The 23,219-nt window shown below is 41.6% G+C and overlaps 1 protein-coding gene across 3 annotated transcripts in view; it reads left to right on the forward strand.

Moving 5' to 3' along the window:
- Positions 1-21,005, forward strand: part of LOC135221780 (telomere-associated protein RIF1-like) — a 104,433-nt gene extending 83,428 nt beyond the window's left edge. For all 3 annotated transcript variants that reach the window (XM_064259626.1, XM_064259628.1, XM_064259627.1), the window contains one exon: positions 20,200-21,005. In XM_064259626.1, the coding sequence (XP_064115696.1) occupies positions 20,200-20,402 (203 nt within the window). In that variant the 3' untranslated portion in view covers positions 20,403-21,005. The remainder of the gene's footprint in view (positions 1-20,199) is intronic.
- Positions 21,006-23,219: the final 2,214 nt, after the last annotated feature.

Consider the following 23,219-nt stretch of genomic DNA (forward strand, 5'->3'; position numbering starts at 1 on the left):
CTCTCCAGCTCAACAACATCCAGACAGACACATGCACAACAAGCATATAATATCAATAGCAATCAAGAAAACACCCAATACAACTAGCTACTTCTGACTGACCGTCTTTACTGAACAACTGACTCCTTACGTCTCTCTAACAGACTCTTGCTGTTGATTCCCTCGGTGACCAATCCAACTCACATGCTTATGCCTGCCATCAAACCACTCTTTTCACTCATTCTTATCCATCCCCACCAATTTTAATGATCCATCAAACTCTACTTCTCTCATTACACTCATCATAACTTCTCTCTCTATCAAACAAAATTATTACAACAACACCGACCCAACGCTCTCTCTCTCTCTCTCTCCTCTCTCTCTCTCTCTCTCTCTCTCTCCTCTCTCTCTCGTCTCTCTCCGCTCTGCTCTCTCTCTCTCCTCTCTCTCACTTCTCTCTCTCTTCATGTATCTCTCTCTCTCTCGTCTTCCTTCTCCTTCAGAAAAAAAACAAGAACGCACTTACATATCATACAACAACACCACCAAACACCCTCGACCCAACGACGCTCTCTCTCTCTCTCTCTCTCTCTCTCTCTCTCTCTCTCTCTCTCTCTCTCTCTCTCTCTCTCTCTCTCTCTCTCTCTCTCTCTCTCTCTTTTGATTATTCAATCAAAAGAAAATGAAAAACGGGACTTGGAAGAAAAAACTCTAGTAAATATCGAGCAAAACACCAAACTATTGTACACGTATGCGAAAAAGATGAATAAAAGAAGAATAGAAATAGGCCCTCTAAGAATTGAAGGAAGATTAACGAATGAAAAAAAGGAAATATGCAACATATTGGCAGAACGATATAAGAGAATTCACCCCTAGAATTGATAATGAAGATAATAATATCGAAGTAAGGGATGAAAATAGTGAATATTTAGCAGACATAGATATTAATGAAGCTGATATTGTGCAGGCTATTAATGAAATTAAAAATGGAGCTGCAGCAGGGCCTGATGGTACACAAACCCAACTGTTAGTCCACCGTGAGAACATATACAAAAATATGAAAAGCGGAAATGAAACAGATGTGGTTTATCTAGACTTTGCAAAAGCTTTTGACAAGGTAGATCATAATATATAGTGGATAAAGTAGGAAGATGGTTAATCCTTAAATGCCGAAGGGGTATATTAAAAATCGTCTTCCGTGTGCCGATGCGGTCTCTGAGTGAGCGCAGAAGCGGAAAAAATATTTTTTTCAAAAAATCACAGCGCGCTTAGTTTTCAAGATTAAGAGTTCATTTTTGGCTCCTTTTTTTTGTCATTGCCTGAAGTTTAGTATGCAACCATCAGAAATTAAAAAAATTATCATCATATATAAATAATGCGATATATGATAGCGCGAAAACAAAATTTCATAAATAATTGTATTCAAATCGCGCTATGCGCAAAACGGTGAAAGGTAATGAGTTATTTTTTTTTCGTTGTAATGTACACTAAATTGCGATCATTTTGGTATATAACACACTGTAAAACGATAAAAGCAACACAGAGAAAATATTATCACAAAATAATGCATGAATTCGTAACGCGCGGACGTAAACAAATATTTTTTTAAAATTTCACCATAAATCTAAATATTGTCCTAGAGACCTCCAATTTGTTTCAAAATGAAGACAAATGATTGAATATTACTATACTGTAAGAGTATTAGCTTACAAATGCAGTTTTCGACCACATTTTGACCGAATGTCGAATTTTTTTATATTTCTTTTATATGCAATTTCGGAAATTAGAAAAGCTACAACCTTCAAATATTTTTCGTTTTATTCTACATGAAATTGCACACATTTTCATATATAAAACACTATGAAATGCCTAATATGAAACGGAGCAAATATTCCGAGAATGCGACGTACGCATTTCAGAGATTTGTGGTGGAGAATCCGCGCGCGGAGGGAAGGAAAGTTTTTTTTTTAATTCACCATAAATCTAAATATTGTGCTAGAAACTTCGAATTTGTTTCAAGATGAAGATAAATGACTGAATATTACTAGACTAAGAGTTTTAGCTTACAATTGCGTTTTCGACCATTTCGGTAGAGTCAAAGTTGACCGAACGTGGTTTTTTTCTATTTATCGTGATTTATATGCAAATATTTCGAAAATGAGAAAAGCTATAACCTTTAATTATTTTTAGTTGTATTCTACATGAAATTGCATACATTTTCATATATAAAACTTTATGTAACGGCTAATTTAAAATGTTGCAAACGTTACCACAATCGCATGTATGATTTTTTCGGAAGAGTTACGCGCGGACATAAAGAGAATGTTATTTTTTTCATAAATTCACCATAAATCGAAATATTGTGCTAGAGACTTCCAATTTGTTGCAAAATGAAGGTAAATGATTGAATATTACTAAAATATAAGAGTTTTAGGTTACAATTGCATTTTTCGACCATTTCGGTAGAGTCAAAGTTGACCGAAGGTTGAAATTTTGGCACTTATCGTTATTTATACGAAAATATCTCAAAACTGATAAAAGCTACAATCATAAGTATTTTTTTGTTGTATTCTACATAAAAATGCGCACATTTTCATACATAATACTCCATGTAACGGCTAATTTAAAATGGTACAAAAATTATGTCAAAGTGACAAAATAATTTCCGAGATGTGTCACCGATACTTTTTAGTGCGGCAAGAAAGAAATTCGCGCTTGCGCTCGCTGCATAACGATTGTAAACAAAAAAACAACCACCTTGGATCCGTTGAGCTCCCAGCAATCCCCCCAAGGTGCGTGATTCAAGAGTTTTTGGCTGTTACGCCTATAAGTATTTTTCCGCGAATTTTTAAAAAAACTTTTGTATGTCAACGTAAAATACGTCCAGTTGGCACCTGAGAGACAAAAATGTAGACGTAAAATACGTCCCAGTCGGCGGCGTTTAAGGGTTAAAAAGAATTTTTACACAAAACCAGAAAAAACAAGATAGTTATTGCAAACGATGAGAAATCGGATGAAGCTAAGGCAATATCCGGTGTGCCACAAGGTACAGTGTTAGCTGCATTACTGTTTGTTATGATTGCAGACATAGACAGTAATGGTAAGGACTTGGTAGTGAGTAGTTTCACCAATGATACAAGAATAAGTAGAGAAATTACTTGTGATGAAGATAGGAACGCGCTACAAAGAGACCTTAACAAAGTATGGTTGGGCAGAGGTAAATAGGATGGTATTTAACTCTGATAAATTTGAATAACAACTAATTATGGAGACAGAGAAGGAAAGCTATATGCATATAGGGGACCTAATAATGAGACAATCACAAATAAGGAAGCAGTTAAAGACCTTGGTGTGATGATGAATAGGAACATGTTATGCAATGATCAAATAGCAATTCTATTGGCAAAATATAAAATAAAAATGCGAATGTTGTTATGGCATTTCAAAACAAGAAAAAGCTGAACACATGATTATGCTTAATAAAACATATGTTCGTAGGTCACTTGAATATTGCAATATGATATGGTACCCACATTATCAAAAGGATATTGCACAAATGAGAGTGTATAAAGGTCCTTTACAGCTAGAGTAGAAGAAGTTAAGGATCTTGACTACTGGGAAAGACTACAATCCTTAAAATTATATAGTCTAGAAAGGAGAAGAGAATGCTACATGATAATTCAGGCTTGGAAACATAGAAGGAATAGCTGAAAACATCATGGAGCTAAAAATATCAGAAAGAGCAAGCAGAGGTAGATTAATAGTGCCCAAAACTATACCAGAAAAAATAAGGAAAGCACACAGGACATTAATCCACTACACACCAGCATCGATAATGCAGCGTCTATTCAATGTGTTGCCAGCTCATCTGAGGAATATATCAGGAGTGAGCGTAGATGTGTTTAAGAATAAGCTCGACAAATATCTAAGCTGCATCCCAGACCATCCAAGATTGGAAGATGCAAAATATACTGGAAGATGTACTAGCAACTCTCTGGTAGACATTAGAGGTGCCACACACTGAGGGACCTGGGGCAACCCGAACAAGATGTAAGGTCTGTAAGGTAAGGTAAGGCTCTCTCTCTCTCTCTCTCTCTCTCTCTCTCTCTCTCTCTCTCTCTCTCTCTCTCGAAGACGTTGTCAAATGTAACTGTCATTATCCCTCCTCCATACCACAAACACAGTATTTGTATTAGCCATTTGTGCTGCATTCAAAAGATCATTTTCAGTTAAAAGATAATACATACTGATCCTACCCTAGCTGCTAAAGATATCTGCCAAACCACTCAGGGTATCTGTCAAGTTTATGTTCATTCCCAGTGCTGCATTGTATGCTTTTGAACATTATTTTATTGTTGTTGAGATTCATTCAATGTCTTTCATCTTAACAGTGAGCTGTTGAAACATCTTTCATCATGTATTCCTGTCAATATCTTCTACATGATGAAACGTTGCCGTTCTCACATTTGCAATTTCTGCCTGTTTTGTCATTATTCTGCTGTCCTATGTGCCATGTATCAGATAATGATGTTGAAATGAAGGATGAATTCATAATCTTCAATTTTTAGTTTTATGCTCTTTCTTCAGCCATATGACGTTTTTCTTTGCTGTATTCCATACATTTTCAAACTTGCAGAAAATTGTAATAACTATTTATTACAACATCCATAGAATATCTATTTATGAATGAATTGTATGAATGAATTTATGTGACCCTTTATGCTGAACCTGTTTTGAAACTTTAGGTTCCCTTATCTTCACTTAATGCAGTTTTTCTTTCGAGAAAATGTTCATAGTTTTTGATATGTAGAGAATGCTTGTAGCTTTTTGTCTTGCATCATATATAAACTAGGGTCAGGTAACATGCTCTACAGCTCACTTGATTAAAGCCTGTATTACTTCCCTTGGTAAATCTTTATTTAGAAGAAGTTTTTGTTCTCACAGAACATAGAGGAATGGGGTACTTTGAGCTGTAATTTTTTATGGATATTTCATGGCATTGAGTGCATTTAAATCTTCCTCAGAACTTATGTCAACAGCTTAAAAAGATCACATCTTTTTCCACGTAAAGTCCAATAGTTTGAATAGGAAAAATCAAAGAATTGTCAAAATATTTAATTCAGCTGGAAATCCAATAAAATTAATAAAAAAAACTTGTGTGATCCAGTGACTATTGGGATCTATACCCGCTCACGAGGTATTGGTAGTCCCCACAATACCTTGGGCATCCCATGAGCTCATCGGTTACTTTCTTATCGCTTTTCAGAGAGGACATGATTGCTTTCTATCTCTTTAAAAGCAAAGCATTTTAGTTTGCCTTTTTTTCTATTTTCTTCTCTATCTTTTCTCTGGGTGTGCTCACTGTGTGTGATCTGGTAGGTTTGTATAAGTTATGAGAGATCATGGAGAATTTTGCCTCACCAACGAAGCTTTCTTTGGGATCTCGCAAGAGACAAAGGAAATACCATGGAGTGAGTGGGTTTCCTTTTTCTATGGATCCTCACCCAACATGCAGTAGATGCAGAGAAAACGTATGTACAATTACTAATCCATGTTCAGTATGTCATTGTTGGTTGGTGGAACAATGGATGGAAAAAGTTTTGTGAGAAGGGTCAGTACAAAAGAAAGGAGACGCCGCCATCTTTGGATGACCAAGCATCTTCAGCTTCATTTGTTCCAACAATGGATCATTCTGTTCCATATGTTTCTTCACCTGGATTTGATGCTTCCCATACCCCTTCAGTTTCTTCTTATGATTAGTTGTTGGAAGCATCAGGAGGGGTTTTGGGTGTTTTTGTATCAAATTACGCTCCTTCTTTCCCTGTGGGAGAGGGGGAACATCCCCATCTTTGTCTTATGTTTCAGCCGCCAGTACGCAATGGATGAAGGGAATGTAGGTGGCATTAGGCCTATCAGGGGTACCAACCTTAGATGGGCTGCCTTACTATATGACGTCACGCTTCCCTCGTGGTCTAGTGACTATGAGTGTTCCTCCTCCCCCTGGTCTGCAGTTTATGGGAGTGAGCTCTATGACTCTATGATACCTGCAGTGGTGCATGTTTCCAACTCCACAGAATTTGGGAATTAACTTTGCAGCTCATGCAGTGATTCCAGCAGCATCCATGCATCGTCTTCCATCAAGCGCAGTGACGTCACAGCCTACTCCCTCAATGACGTCACAAACTAACTTGGTGTCTGCCATAATGTCCAGCCTACTTCCACTCACACATCTTGGTGCCAACAGATGCACCTTTACTGTCAGACTCAGTAGCACACACGTTTATGAAAAAGTTACAAGCTTTGGAAGAGAAGATAAATAAAAAAATTAAGAAGAAAAAACGTTAATCGTCTTTTTCCTCTTCTTTATCTTCTAGTTCGACGTCTTTGCAAGACTTGATGACGTCAGTACGTGCACCAGTCAAGTGTTTGAGGATAATGGACTTAATGGGTGCATCCCAGACCATCCAAGATTGGAAGATGCAAAATATACCGGAAGATGTACTAGCAACTCTTTGGTAGACATTAGAGGTGCCTCACACTGAGGGACCTGGGGCAACCCGAACAAGATGTAAGGTCTGTAAGGTAAGGCTGTAAGGTAAGGTCTCATGCTAAGAGAAGATTGAATTCTTCATCTTTGAGCCAGGACTCACATTCCTATAAAATCAAATGGCAGTAGGTAGCTGCTAGTGTTGGAAAGGAAAATGGCAGCCGTCATTTAGATACGTCATCACGGTTGTAAGGGATCAATGGACACTGGGATGGAAGTGGCTGGGACTATGATGCCAACCGCTGTGGGAGAGACATTTGTGGATGTGCCACAGTTGTTCAGGGAATCAACAGTGGGTATGCATCGATCTTCCAAAAATGGAGAACAGGTACCCATATCTCCTGTAAGACTGTTCAAGATAAGGAGGAAAAATGATAATGCATTCCTGTAAAAGGTCGAATAATACAGCGTTGGTAACCCCGCTGGATACACTGATTTGAGTGATGGCTCAGTCCGAGACCAGAAGATCAAGGTCAACTTCCCTAACAGCTGTTGTGGATAATAATAGAAACAGTTATGTACGTTCTACTTCATGGGAGCCGTCATTCTGGAGGAATAAACAGTGTTCTCACTCTAGATCAAGGAGCACAGAGAACATAAGTGCAGCGGTCGTAGGATTTGGCGACCATGAATCCTATGGAACGTTGTCAGCTGATAGGAGTGAGCTACCTTCGTTGACAGCTGAACAGAATGTTTTGGAAGCAGAAGAATTGGAGAATCAAGAGTTTCTGGCTTCTTATGTGGAGGTGATTGACTTAATTCATTATTTCAATAATCTCTCAAGGAGGTCTGAAACTCTTCCAGCATAACTCCTATGGGTATTGAATCTCTATTGGGACTGAAAAAGGATGTTAAGATGTCGTATGACTTACCAGATCCCCAAACAACATGCAGTAAATGATGATCTGATTGTTGTGCCATTACTAATCATTGACTGGAATGTCATTCCTAGCCTAAGTTGCAGTTGAGGGTGTTTTACAAAAAGAGATAGCATCATAGTTTCTACTTGTCTTTCTTGGGAGGGGTTTTCGCCTCCTTCTTTGGACATTTTAGCATCCCCTCTTCCAGAAGCGCCCCCCTTGCATCGGTTGTACCGCTGTATCCTTCTTTTTCCTCCATCGATTCGTTGTTGGAAGTATCAGGAGTTGAACAGAATGAGATTGTTTAATGTAGCCCCCTCTCCCACGGGATCTATTGTCCTTCCCAAGAGGGAGGATGCTATGCCTTCTGTTTCCTTTATTTCAGATTCCGAATCAAAAATCAAACAAGATGGCGGTTGTTTTGGCGTCCCTTGTCTACTTGGTTCCCCCTCCTTGGATGTCAATGCCGTTGGGAGTCCCCCCCACCTCCAGGCCTACTTTACTTTGGCTCTTGTGTGCTGCCTCCTAGTGGGACGCCTGTGTCAATGTCGAAGCTTGCTGGTTCACCCTTTATTGTTCCGCCATTGAGACCATCGACCAGTGCTCCCATTCGAGATTGTGATGTCACTCCCAGCATCTTCTCAGCCTATGATGTCAGCTGCGGTGGCATCTCTTCCTTTCGTTGCTCTGACGTTATCTCATTCGCCTATGACGTCATCTCTTCCTCTCGCTGACCCATTGAAGACGTGTTTCAAGCTATGTTCAAGAGGCTGGACTGTTTTATGAGAGAGGTAGTCACCCCTGAGTTAAACGGAGAATTACAGACTTTGTGGCGACGTCTTCTGCGTGTGAGAGGTGTGCATCGATGTCTTCTTGACATGGCCATTGTCTCCCCCTTACACGTACATATACATGTGGGTGAGAAGAGTGATTCGCCGATTTCTCTTCACAGCCGTGCTTCTCCCTTACATGTACATGTATGTGGGGTGGGAAGAGTGATTTGCTTACATGAAAAGGCCCCAATTAAGAATTCAAAGGTGCCTGCTACAACTCTGTCTGATGCATCTTCCAAGGATTCTTGTCTCTGCAATGTTGCGGTTGATGGTTTGAGAGCATGAGGCTACTGTGGGCTATAGACGTGTTTCTTGCTCCCCCTTCACAAAGATCGGGACCTTAGGAATCAGTCTCCTTGAGGAAGTTCACTTCGTCATTGTTCCTTGTCTCATAACCATGCTTATATGTTATCTCAAGGCCATGTACTTGACTCATTGCACATCCATGTATGTGATTTATCCCGTGAACGTGTATCATGTTCGTTGCACGAGTGCATACACAGTTTAGGTCGAGACCATGTACAGGTTTCTTTGCATGGGTGTGTTCCGGAACCCTGTGCCTCAGGATCTTGGATAATTAGGGGCTCCACTTAACCAGTGGGAGGCATGATGCCCGGCTTCATAGGGAATCTTCTCCAGTGCTGTAAGGGAAAGATGAAGATCCTTCCAAACTCCCTCATTTGTGTCATCGGTCTCCTTTGCCAGAATCAGAGGAGGGAGAGAAGCAGAAGTTTCTGTTTTTCTCTGAGGTTGATCTCATTCGTGAGTTCAATAATCTTGGGTCTAGAACACGGACTCAGTCTTCTGTGACCCCTATGGGTGTAGAGGCCTTACTAGGCTCAAGGCAAGATACTAGGGCTTCATTTGAGCTTCCCTTGTCGGAGCATGCTCAGTCTATCTTGCAACATGTTAATGCTTTGGTTTTGGGCCGAGATGGCTCTCTATGCTCTAATAGGTCCACGAAGTTTCTTCCTCCTCCTCTCATGCAGCATAGGAAGTATTATTCCACTAATGTGATTCAGCTGATGTCCCGTCACCTTAATTCTGACGTGATCCGTCTTAAACCTGGTTTGACCCTGGCTCAGGTTAGGTCTGAAGGTCTGTCATTTTAATTGCAAGAGGCCTTGGCTATGGAGAGTACTGCTTCTTCCTGGGTGGATTTGTGACCCATTACAGTAGGCAGGATAGCTTCGGATCAAGCGGAGGGGGGTTTAGTCATTTCTTCCTCTTTTGTCAGGCTATTGCAGTCTGGTGCTAAGGCTATTTTATATCAAGACCACCTTAGTGCAACTTTGTGGGCCAACCTTCTAGCCAGGAGGAACGCAGCCTTGTCGAAGGTGGCGGTATCAGTAGATCCGAAGTCCTTGTTGGCTCTCCATAATGGGGATCTTGAGTTGCAGCTTCTTTTCCCAAGAACTCATTTGGAAGATGCGATCTTGTGACTCCAGTTTTAATTACCACACCTTTTGTTTCCTATATAATTTTGAACATTGTCACACAATGAACTCTAATATAGTTCCAGTTTGGAATGGGAATTCAAACACTTAGTTCCTTGACTTTTTTGTTTCAGATAAAAAATTTCAAACTTTCTTTAATGGAATGTTGATGACAAAAGGTTTTTTTGTGGAACCCATCTGTGATATAGGCAATGTGGAAATCTGTCTGCCTGGGCTCGCATTATGCAGGATCTGTCAAATAGGACGGCTTTAGCCTGCTTACATATGCCATCTTCACTTGCTACTCACTTTTCTGTGAAATGAAATAGAGTTTCATGGGCTGGGTGGAGGGCAGAGGAAATAGAGCTTTATGGACTGGGTGGAGGGCAGAGGAATATTTAGATGCTTTCATTGCTCAGGAAGCTTATGAAATATACATAGGAGAAAAAAAACTATAAACTGAACAGAGTTCAAAGGTATACCTTAAGACCAACTTACAAATCATACATATATTATTTTTATTTTCATAATGCAGATGTGAAAGGGGATAGTGTTGGCTTTATTTCTTAAAGCACTAGACATATGACCCTAAATATCTGGGTTCTTTAAACAAGTTATGCAACAAATTGGTTTGCCAAGTTACCATATATTTCTGCATATAAGACATTCTTAAAATCCTCAAATTCACCCCTAAAAATTGGGGGTCATCTTGCACTACTTATATGTTCATACGTGAACAAACCTTCGGTCTTAACAATAGGATAATTTATAGCGCCTAGCTGGATCCGGTTATAAAACAGATGAAAGCAAGGAATCTTGTGATATCTGGCAACGCATGTGTAGATCAGGTGAAGAGTGGTCAAGGGCCACTCACCTACGCCACTGCGTCAGTTTTTTCTTTAACCACCTGGGGGAGAGTCGTGTTTAACCTCTCTTGGCCTTTACCTGGTTCTTTGCCGGTTTCGATTATGTTCAGTGTGTGTGTGTGTTTGGTTGATATTTTGGCTTCTTTGCTCCTTCTCGGACTCGATCATTGTGTGCGCCCCGGAATTCCAGGTTTTCCTTGTTATTGTTTTTTGGCTTCGGCGGCGACTGATCCCCACATCGTGTGTAGCAGGTGCCATTCTAATTCCATGCAAGGAATGCATTCCATGCATTCCTTGCATGGAATGCCGGGCATGGCCTAAAGAGCAGTGGAAGTCGATTTATAGCAAGAGAGAGCATTGGAGGGTTTCGACTCTTCCTTCATGGGAAAGTTTTTCGCCTCTTCCCGCTGCTTCGTCTCCTGCACTATTCACCCCCCATAGTAGTGTTGTTCCTGTGTCTCCTTCCTTTTCTTCCATTGATTCATCGCTGGAGGTATCGGGAGGCCACCAGGCTGATGTTTGTAATGTCGCCCCTTCTTTGGGAGTTAATTTGATTCCCGGGAAGGGGGAGGCTTTTTCATCATTCTCATTTATTCCAGAGTTGGAGGCATCCAAGATGGCTGCAATTTGGAAGACGCTTGGGCTAGGGGGTCCCCCGTCCTTGGAGGGGTTGCTAGCGCACTTTGAGGCTCGCTACCCCCCTCCTCCCTGCCTCGTCTTGATGGGTAGCCAAGGTCAGCCATCTTGTATTGCTCCGCCAGTGTCTGCTGCCACTTCTTGTAGTCGGAGGGAAGCTGTAGCGTCAACCCCGTTGATGATGTCACGGGATCTGTCATTGTGTATTCCTCTGCCAGTGGTGTCTGATTCCCCTTCATCGAGGGGAAGCCGTAACTTCATCACCACTTGTGACGTCTCTCCCATCGATGATGTCGCTCCCAGTCGTCTCCTCTGCACTGCCTCTTCAGCTGTGACATCATCCCTGCCGCCTGGTTTGCTACATCTCCCTTCCATGTCATCGGAGCCTTCTCTTGCAGATCAGTCTGAGGTTATTTGCCAGGCAGTGCTTACGAGGTTGGACTCTGTTTTGGATGATAAGTTGGCTACCTTGTCGGTTGGGAGGACTGGAAGGAAACGTGTTGCTACGTCCCCGCCTCCTGCGAAGAGATTGTATAAGAAGTCAGTGCTGTTTTCCTCTCCATCTTCCCCCTCTACGCCACGTCGGTGTATCAAGCGTTGGAAGGCTAAGGACTTTGCTCTTTCTTCGCCTACGATGGAGGAACAAAGCGGACATGTTCTCTAGTGTTGGTGTTTCGGAGATTGTTAGTGTTTCTTCCCTTGTGCAATGTGCAATGGCTGCTTCATCCTCTGCATCGACTCGCTGGCGTGTTGCAACCTCCCTTGTCCCTGCACATGATGCAAAGTGCTCCTCCTCCTCCAAGACCTATTCGTCGCTGTAAGGATCTCAAGGCACCTGTCAAGAGGTCGAAGGTGGTGGGTGCAGAGTTGGTGCAGCAGGAGTGTTTGCCTACCCCTCTCACAGGTGCTTCCAAGAGTTTGACTGGGGGATTCTCCTCCCATCTTGAGTGTTCGGGATTCCTCTCCTACTCACGTTCGTACGTCTGCCACGCCCGTGACAATTCACAGACACGTTAGTGAGTCATCTGTTGGAGGAGTACGTAGTGATGTTCCTAGTGTGATACGTAGTGGGTTCATCTCCGGAACCGACATGTGGACCCAGCCCAGAATGTGGAAGGTGCCTTAGAGGAGCCTACACATCCCTCTCGTCGTCTGTCTCCATTGCCGGAGCAGTAGCAGGGAGACGCAAGAGTTTTTGTCTTCCTTTTCTGAAGTTGTTGATATCATTCGTGGGTTCAACAATTTGGAAAGTAGGACTCAGGCTCGGTCGTCTTACACTCCTTGCTTGGAAGCCTTGGTGGGAGCTACACAGGATCCCAAATCATCTCTTCAGCTTCCTTTGTCAGGGCACGTCCAGTCGGTCTTGCATAAGGTTAACGCCTCTGTTTTGGTCCGGGACGGTTCGCTTTGCTCTTGGGGCTCTGTCAAGCTACTACCCCCACCTCTCATGAGACATAGGAAGTACTATGCTATAAACTCTGCATTTTTGATGTCACGCCATCTTAACCCAGATGTCATTCACATAAAGCCGGGATTGACTTTGGAACAGGTGAGGTCAGTGGCTCCGTCCTTGTCTCCGCAAGATGCCTCCGCATTGGAATCTACGGCAGCCTCCATGTTGCAGACGGTTTCTTGGCTAGACAGCTTCTGACAGGTCCCCGGAAGGGTTGGTGAGTGCATCCTTGTTTGCCAGTCTGTTGCTGTCCGGAGGCAAGGGGTTTTCATATATGGCTCACCTCAGTGTTAATTTATGGGCTAACCTTCTCTTGATTAGAAGAGACGTGGCTTTGCCTAGTATGGAGAGATCACTTGACACGGAGTCCTTGCTGGCATTGAGGCACGGAGATCTGTTGGAGTCCCAGTTTTTGTTTCCTCGGACAGAGCTTGAGAATGCGATAGACCTGCGCCGAGCTGACACCAAAGACAGACTGGTGCACCAGGCAGTGTCTAAGTGGGAGTCTCGTCCTCGGAGACGTCTGTTTCCTCCTCCCCCTGTCCAGCAGCAGTAAAGGATATTGTTGCCTGGTAGGCCGTTGAGGAATTCGAGTTTGGCAGGGCCTTCCCGTTCGACTCGGCCTAGGTCAGAGGATCAGTGCCCCTTGCGCTCACGTTCCTTTAAGCCAAGAAGGGCCCCAAGGGGTAGAGGTAAAGGGGGCTGTCGGTAGGTTGGGCGCCTCTCCCTCTCGCGCCACGGTGGGCCATTTGGCCAAGTGGCAGAGTTATGGAGCGGAAAAGTGTGTGGTAGATGTCCTTTGGGTGGGGTACCCACTGCCATTCGACTTCTCTCCTCCTCTGTTGGACAAGCTGCAGCTCAGGAAGGCATATCCTCCAGATTCTGTGAAGTTCTTGTCTCTTCGGGAGGAAGTGCAGAAGATGCTGGACAAGGATGCGATAGAGGAAGTGGTGTGTCCATCTTTTTGGTTTTACAGTCACATCTTCTTGGTCCCCAAGGCGTCGGGAGGATGGAGACCTGTGATCGACTTATCCACCTTGAATCACTTCATAAGGAAGACACGGTTCAAGATGGAGACCCCACGTTCGGTGTTGGCAACCGTTAGGGAAGGTGACTTCATGCTGTCAAAAGACTTAAGGGACGCATACTTCCAAATCCCTGTTCATCCGACGTCCAGGAAGTTCCTTCGCTTCTCTCTCGGGGACAAGGTCTTTCAAGTTCAAAGTCTTGTGCTTCGGGCTGACAACAGCCCCTCAAGTGTTCACAAGGGTCTTCTCTCTTTTGTCAAGTTGGGCCCATACTCAGGGGATCCATTTGCTGAGGTACCTCGATGATTAGTTAGTCTTGGCAGTTTCCAGGGAGAAGCTGTTTCGGTTCTGTCTGGAACTGGGCATCTTAGTCAACCAGGAAAAGTTGAACCTCGCACCCAGTTAAAGGATTCTCTACCTGGGCATGGTCATCGATATGACAGTAGCAAAAGTTTTCCTGTCAGATCAGAGATTGAAGAAGATGCGGGTGGTGGCACGCAACTTCCTGTCGCAACCACATCAGTCGGCTCATCAGTGGCAGGTTCTTCTGGGAGTGTTGTCATCCCTGGAGAAGCTGGTCCCTCATGGGCGTCTTCATATTCGGTCTCTGCAATGGAGCCTGGGGGATTTCTGGTCTCTGGCGGGGGACTCACTCCTGTTAATGGTTCCTCTGTCTCTGGAGGTGAGAGAAGACCTTTGTTGGTGGTTGGATGACCAGAATTTTTCGAACGGTGTCCCTCTGCTTTCTCTTCCACCGGACTTCCTTCTATTCTTAGACACCTCCCTTGCAGGTTGGGGGCCTCATTTAGGCGGCCTCTTCGCTTCAGGTGTTTGGAGGACAAGCAGCAACATATCAATGTCTTGGAGTTGAAGGCAGCCTTCCTGGGTCTGAAGGAGTTTCGGGAGAATATAGAAGGTCATTCTGTCGTTCTCATGTCGGACAACACCATAATGGTAGCCTATGTGAACAAACAGGGAGGCCTGGTTTCTCGTCAACTTCATGCCTTGATTGTCGAGGTTCACCAGTGGGCGGTCAGCAATTCGGTAGAGCTCTCAGCCAGGTATATCCCAGGCAAACGGAATGTGGTCGCAGACAAACTCAGAGTGGTCCCTTCATCAAGTGGTAGGAGACAAGCTTTTCCAGGTTTAGGGGAGACCCATGCTGGACCTTTTTGCGACTAGCTTCAACAGGAAGCTGGAGATATTCTTTTCACTGGTCTCAGATCCTTTAGCATTAGCAGAGGATGCATTCCAACATTCCTGGGACAACCTGGAGGTCTCAGGGATGACTTTAGTAGCCCCTCTGTGGCCTCAGGCGGAATGGTTCCCAGATCTGCTGTCGTTGTCAGAGGTTCTGAGGGAGGTTCCCCCTGGGCGACATCTGTGTCAGCTCCAGGTGAAAAGGTTCCACCAGTCGGTAGAATCCCTGTCTCTTCATGGTTGGAGGCTATCAAGTATCTCCTCTGAGCAAGAGGCTTTTCTCAGAGAACAGCAGGGCATATGTCCAGCAGTCTCAGAAAGTCAACCTCTGCGGTTTACCAAGGCAAATGGGCGATCTACTGTGATTGGTGTCATAAACGGGGTTTTTCTCCACTCCCAACCTCTATTCAGCGAATAGCAGACTTTTTAACCTACCTCAGAGGCAAGAAACTTTTCTGCCATTAGAGGCTACAAGGTGTCCCTGAGTTTTGTGTTACGCCTTAAAGGTATCAACATCTCCTCTTCCTGGGCACTTTACTTGCTAGTTAGGGGGTATGAGCAGTCGAGTTCTCCTAGAGAGCTCAAGCCTCCGACGTGGGATGTTTCCTTGGTTCTCAAGAGCTTCACTAAGAGTCCATATGAGCCCTTGCGTCGCTCGTCTGACAGGAAGTTGACGCTCAAAACAGTTTTCCTTCTGGCCTTGGCATCTTCCAAGAGGGTAGGAGATCTCCATGGTGTGAGCCATGAGGTGAAGCACATCAGGGGTTGGGGTTGATGTCCTTCGAATTTGTCCTGGAATTCGTGGCCAAGACCCAAAATCCCTCTGTGCACGATGACAGGTTCACTTCATTTTCCATTGAATGACTTTGTGGGTGGTGATGCTCAAGAGCTTTTGTTGTGCCCTGTCTGGGCCCTCCGTTGCTATCTTAAAATACTCGGCACCTTAGGCCAGGCTGCCGCAGACTTTTTGTTAGCACAGGCTGTATAAAGAAAGAGATGTCTAAGAATACTATCTCTTTTTGGATACGGGACTCCATCAGACAGGCATACTTGACTTGATGATTCTACCACCACGTCTGTACAGGCTAGAGCGCATGACGATAGGGGTATTGTCCCTCTCTGGCTTTCAAATAGAACTTGGCTGTACATAGAGTACTGAGTGCTGGTACTTGGTTGTGCCAGTCCACGTTCACCTCTTTCTATCTCAAGGATCTGCGGACACGTTTTCCCTGGGTCCTGTGGTGGCTGCCTAACAGGTTGTGTAATTCATAGTTGCTAAGGTATGTAATTCATAGTTGCCCTTAACAGGTCACTTTTGTATCTTAGCTAAGATGATTGTGTGGATGAGAGAACGAGTGAGTTGGCTGGTATCCTTCTTTCGCTTGTACCTTTCCTTCTTCCTTTGGGCGGGTTAAGGAATAGACACGTCGTTCACTTGACTGGTCTGATACAGGTGAGTAAGGTAGTCATACTGATAGTGTGGTCACTTAATATACAAATATCTAACCCTCTATTCGGTAGCTTATGCTCCGCTCCTTGGCAAGGAGTTGGGAATAGTAAAAACCCTGCTGTATTGGTTTGCTATTGGACAGTCAAAGTTTCTCTGGTTCCTTATACAATGGGTCTCCCATATATCATTGTACGTCACTCAGGGTCTGAGTAGTTAGATATCAATTTATCTAGCTTCTCAACGAGCTTCAGTCCCTCTCCAGAAGTCATTTTTTCTGGAAGCTTAACTGGTGGGTAGGCCCCCCAGCCGGTTTAGGATGTCTTGTAGCTCTCTCCAACTATGAGTCTATCCTATTGTTAAGACCGAATGGTTGTTTGCTTATGAACAAATGACAACTTTTCTAAGACAATTTGTATTTTTCATAGCTACAAACCTGAGGTCTTAACATTTTACTGCCTGCCTCTAGCCGCCCGTCTGTGTTAAGACATCCTAAGTTGGGAAAGACTGACGCATTGGCGTAGGTGAGTGGCCCTTGACCACTCTTCACCCGATCTACGCATGCGTTGCCAGATATCACAAGATTCCTTGCTTTCATCTGTTTTTAACCGGATCCGGCTATGTGCTAGAAATTCTCTTATTGTTAAGACCTCAGGTTTGTAGCTATGAAAAATACAAATTGTCTTAGAAAATTTGTCATTTTGAAATCATGGTGGTTGGGAACACAGTACAATGTTTTATTGAAAAATGGACTCCGATAAACATAGTACAATGTTTTATTGAAAAATGGACTCTGATAATATGGATACTGTTTCTGTAAGTAGACCAGCATCATTGACCTTGGTCATTCTAATTCTAAGGGGAAAACATTTGTGGTTAGTATTTCAGAAGTAAATGAGGATGGATGCGTGGTGAGAAGAGCTGAAAGGACAGCTTATGTATCAAACAAAGTCTCTATTAAATTTCATTATAATTTCTTCAGGTGAAAGGGCTAGGAGCCCTAGAAGCAATAGAATTCTGTATTGATGTACTAGTGTACATCAGAAAACTACAGAAGATTCTTTGACTTCTGCATTCAGAGTATAAATCAGTGGTTTGCACTGCATGCATGGTTGTAGTTTGATTGAAACTCTGGATAATTTGGTATCTTCCATATAAATTTTATAAACATATATTTTAATTAGAAATATAGTCACTAACATTATACTGTATATATTACTGCAGTATGTAGTTTATTCTTATTAATGTATGGTTTTATAGTTAGAAGTACTAAATGTTTTGATTTGTGTTTGACCTATTACTAACTCCAGGGCTTCAAATATTTTTTACCTTAACTAAAATGTCATTGATATTACATTTGTGTGGGTAACAAACATTGTCAGGTAATGCATGGTGGCTGTAATTAAATGTTTAATATTTTGCACAATATTTTTTGTAGTTATTCTAATTGTCATGATTGGTATTATGAGTCCAACCTCTTTAAACCGGGGCAACAGAAATCACCCCTAAAAAAAACTTTGTAAACAAATTCTTGCCAGCTCATTCCACACATATTGCTGTGTTATCAAGTAAAACAAAATGAATAATCACTGTTATTTGTTAGGTTTAGTTTCTTATAAAAATTCAGGCCTGCTTCATGAGAATCTCCCCATAAATGCTTACAGCTTTGGTTCAATGAATCTTAAACCACTTTAAATGCACACTGCCAAGTTCCGATCTCCTGGTACCTTTCATTGTTTTAACCAGTTTCCAGCTGGAACAAGATTATCCTATTGTTAAGACCAAAGGTTTGTTAGCCATAAAAAATACAAATTGATTAAAAATTTGTTGTATTAAGAATGATCATTTTAATAAAACTCGTTTTACATGCTGTATGCAGTTATATTTCATGCATTGTCATCATATTATACATTTTATTGTGTCAATTTATGAACAGAGCATTCAGGCACCATTTGCGTTCTAATAATGTTAACATTCTTAAAATCATCAGCTGACTGTTTTACCAACATCATCACAGCCATTAGTTGCTAAATTAAATGAATTTTGGAGATTTAATTTGTTCCTGTAAATTATCTTTACTGGGTTTAAAAATGCATTGCAACTTTATTTTAAAATGCAGTAAGTTAAATGATGTATAAAGGTGTGATTTTGCCAGTATCAGATGTAGCTTTTACTTCTTCCAAATGTTTTGTAGCCTGCACATCATTTGTTTCTTCAGCCATAGGTACACTGTAAATTTAGTGGCAAACATTTTTGAGAGTCACCGTCGAAAATGAGTAAATTTTTAACTGGTTAACAACTATAATGCAACCCTTAATAAACCTGTGTTAATTAAAGTTACTGTTTTTTGTGCCAGGGTCTTGCATGCAGTAGTAAGTGATGGTTAATTACATATAAGAAATAGTGATGAATTCTTAGACCAGTTACAATACTGGTAAGCCTGATTTAATGTATGAAAATTTGCATTTAGCCTAATGAGCTTTTGCTTCTACCCCTATTTATTAGTTAAAAACTAACTTGGATATAATATGCATTATCAGTGGTTTCTACCAAAACTGAGGCAGGCAAAGAATGCCTAGCATAGTGTTTCTACTGAAAATACATCTCGTACTATACACAAAGTACTTGTTGAAATCATGTTTTTCAACAAGATTTTAATGATTGCATGATATAGGAGATTGGAAGATAACCCAAATATGTATATACGTACACAAATTATGGTTCTTTTTGTATGCTATAAATTTTTGAGTTTCACTGAATACTTTGTTGGAAATAAACTGTGCTTGATTATTTACGACACAAGCTTCAGTTCCGAAATCCCCAAAAATGAAAAAAAAAATTTAAATGGGTGCTGATTCAAAATTGTCCTGGACCTTTAGACTGAAGTATTACACTAACAGTATGAATATTTGTTGAATGTTGTTAAATGCTGTTTGCTATAATTAGTAATTAGAAATGTTTGACATCATTGTAGCATCATCAACATGAGAGTCTAATTTTGCATCAAATAGTCTTAAGTTTTTAAAGTCTCTGGCAACATTGGTGTTAGTGCTACTTTAGGCATTAATATAGGGTGTGTACTTCATCCCTTTTTAGTTTTTTATTGCTTTCTTCAGTCTTGCTGTCCAACACTGCTTACTGTTACTTCTTAGTGTAACTGTGGGGTTTTCTCCTAGTCCATTAGAATTTTGTACCTGCTTCCTTTTTTTCTGAATCTCTTTACCTTACTGTCAAACTACTCCAACTCCCTCTTTTAACTTTGTGCTGAATGGCTGATAGTACTCCATTTCCTGGCTTGACAGCCTAAATTTATCAAAGTTTCTGTATGCAAATACATATAAATATCTGTATATTAGTTTTTCATTAGACAGTTTCAGTATTGATGCCAGATTCTCTCTCTCTCTCTCTCTCTCTCTCTCTCTTCTCTCTCTCTCTCTCTCTCTCTCTGACTTGTGATTAAGTTGATTTTTTGAGTACATGATGGAATTCTATATGGATTAAAATAAGTGAACTCCTTATACTTTATACATAGACATATACATATATGCAAAATATATGAGCAAATTGCATGGGTAAATCACTGAAAATAGAATGAAGAAAATGTTTGAGTCTGAATGCCGTACCCTATTTTATTTCACACTCATGATTTTACTTTTAATCAAATCTTATTATTTAACTATGGGTTTTTTCATATTCAGTTCATTAGTGCATATTACAGTTGTGTACATGTATTTATTAACTCTCTTTGGATCTACACTACGTATTGTGAATGGGTATTAGGCAATCAGGGGTAATTTCAGCATAGTTCATACTTCAGGATATATGCTCTATCTGTAGTTTTTGGTTATTTTTTATTCTATCCATGTGGTTTTTTCGAATTTCCTTAAAAGTAGAAGAAATTTTTATTTTTGCAGATGTGAGCTGTGAGACAATAAACAGATTCTGCAAGCATTTGTCAGAAAACCCACAACTCCTTGATGTTCTGGTAGAGAATCTAGATGAAAAATCCAGACAGAAACTACTGCAGAAAATATTGGTGGAGTTACCATATGGTGCTGTATTAGATACATACTTCAAATATCTTCGTAAAAGGGACCCTTCTAGCAGCAGTCAGTGAATTTTTTCTTAGGTGTCAGGTTTTTTACTCCTTGAAACAAGATCTGATTGAGGAACAAATGGAGGATTTGGTTTCATTACTATAGTTTACATTTCTTGCTCAACTTAGCCTTGAATGTAGCATTTGTCATGAGCAGTGTATAATGTTAGTACAAAGCTTTAATGCCAGAAATTATTCTGCTGTAAATATCCTACAACTTTTGTAAAAGTACTACTAATACTTTGGTACACTTGGAAAAAAATTATGGCAAATTGAGCATGTCTAGAAAGGTCCCATTATTTGTAAATTTTCATCACAGCAGTCTGTTGCAAATGGTAGGTTTCCATGTTTAATCTTTTCTATAAATAAGAAAATGGAAACCTATACCATCTTGTTGCGATGATGTTTCTATTGTACATATTCCGTAATTTTATTGTACTGGTGTGGACAGAATAATTTTGAAAAAAGTTTGGTAACACACAAGAGCGTGTGTTTTACATAGAATTGAAATTACAATTTACAAGACGAATTAGATATTTCGTTTATCCAATTTTTATCTCCAAACCAGTATAATACCTGTTGAATTAGATTTATATGAGGTCTCAAATAAAGATTTTATGATAATCATGCTGTTTTGAGTACCTTTGAACTGATCTGTATAGAAAATTCATGTGTGAGATGTAACAGAAAATCTAGATGTATTGTACATGTGTGCGATTAGAGTGTAACGAACAGATACCGCTGATGCATCAATTGCCCATACAATCGTTGGCGGCTTGGTGTGGGGGCGATTCAAATGAGTGCCCCACACATTGAAGACCCACATTGGTTCCTTTCGATTATAAGGGACCAATCAGCTGAGGCCTATGACCTAAACAAGTTCAGTTTGAAAAGTTAGTGTCAGTAGAGAGTAGGTGGTCGACGGGGTCAGGGCCCATCCCTTAAGACAGTGGTCGGCCCGTCACCTCAGTTTACTTTCCAACTATATAATCATATAATTAGTAACATAATATTAGCTACTATGCCCTGTGTAACTATTAAGGAAAATACCTGTGTTAATTGTGTCTTACGCATTTCATTGTACTGGCAGAACCCTTATATGATCGAAAATCAGGTCATATAAATTGGTGTCAGGTGTGGGGATGGACTGGCCCCCACTGCCATCTCTGTTCAAAACATGTTCGTAACCCCTCTACTTGGTCTGCTCCACGGGGTCCATACTGGGGTCCGAAAGGGTGGTTGGGTGCCACCACTACCAGTGTTTGGCGGCACTGTAACTGTTGATTTTGTCTGTCTATATCTTAAAAGGATTTTTCTAATATTTTGTGAATACTTCCGCCGATTGGAAGTCTCTCTCGCCAGCTCGTTACCAAATTCAGCAACATTCCACTCTGGTTAGCACTGTGCTTTTCGAAATCATGGGGTGTAATTGTTCACTGTCTGTCTGGAGCACTGTGCATTCAAAATCATGGGGCCACTTGATTTATTTTTCCCGTTCTTAGCACTGTTCACCACTTTTTACTGATTGCTTTAGCCATAACTGTTTTTAGCTAGTTTGTTCGTTTCACTTTTTCCCTCATCATCATCGTCCACCGAAATTCCTCGTCTCCTTTTATTTCACTTCATACCACTGTTTGTCGACTAAAATGATTTAGCACTAATGTTATTTGATAACCCCAGAAGGTCTCACTAGACCCCACACCTGACACCAAATTGTATGACTCAGTCAGGAGTGCCGACACCAGTACCTTGCATTCCGCAAGAACTTGTCCGTCGCACAGGTGCTGAAGGCAGGGGTGTGGTCCAACCAGACCACCTTCACCTTCTACCTTCGGGATATTGCCCATAGGTCCTTGGACACCTTTTCCTTGGGACCCGTGGTGGCTGCTCAACAAGTTGCGTAGCTTACCCAGCTCCTTTACAGGCCAAGGTAGCATCTCGTCCTTGTGATATTGCATGAATGGAGAGTGAATGAGAGAGTGACTGGCTCCTCTTCCTCCTCTTTTTTTTCCCTCTCCCTGGGAGCAGAGGTTAGCGGTCATCACAACACTGGACAGGACGACGATGCAGGTAAGCTACGTAACCGAGCTCCATGCTATCCCTTTCATTAGGGATAGAAGCATTTATCCGTCCCTTCCCTAGCAAGGGGGGAAGCGGACACCAGTAAGAAACAAACCCAATACTTTATATTTGGCTTCTTACTTAGAACTTTATTTCTTGCTTGCTATTCATAAGAGGTACGCTTGCCTCCCTCTTATGACAGAGGCTAGGTTCCCCCTCTTTGCTCTTACGACCAGGGAGGGAACCCAGGTTGGGCGAACACCAGTTTGTTCACAAGACTCAGATTCCTCCCACCAATAAGCGAGTCTTCCTTATGTAAAGGACCGATGGTTTGTATTAACGTGTCAGAACAAATCACAATTTTTGAAAGTAAATTGTATTTGTTCATATACGGAACAAACCTTCGGTCTTAACATTAGGATTTACTAGCGCCAAGCTGGAAACCGGTAGAATTAAAATTACACTTGTGAGATCCAGGGACTATTGGCATCTATACCAGGTCACGGGGCATGTATACCCAGAATGCCCACGGCAACTTGTGACCCACCAGTTATTTTCCTACCGCCTTTAAGATAAGTCGTGTTTACTGTCTATCTGATTTAAAGCCGGTTTTTCAGTTTGCCCGTTTTTTATCCATTTCATTTTTCATTTCTTATTACTTTTTCTTTCTCCGAGTGTGCTCAGTGTGAGTGAAGAGTGTATAAGTGGTATGATGGAGATTTTTGCCTCGACATCGGGATTGTCTGCCGTTTCGAAAAGGAGACAAAGGAAATGCCC

The sequence above is a fragment of the Macrobrachium nipponense genome, chromosome 3 (genome assembly GCF_015104395.2).
Source record: "Macrobrachium nipponense isolate FS-2020 chromosome 3, ASM1510439v2, whole genome shotgun sequence".
In the NCBI taxonomy this organism is placed as follows: Eukaryota; Metazoa; Arthropoda; class Malacostraca; order Decapoda; family Palaemonidae; genus Macrobrachium; species Macrobrachium nipponense.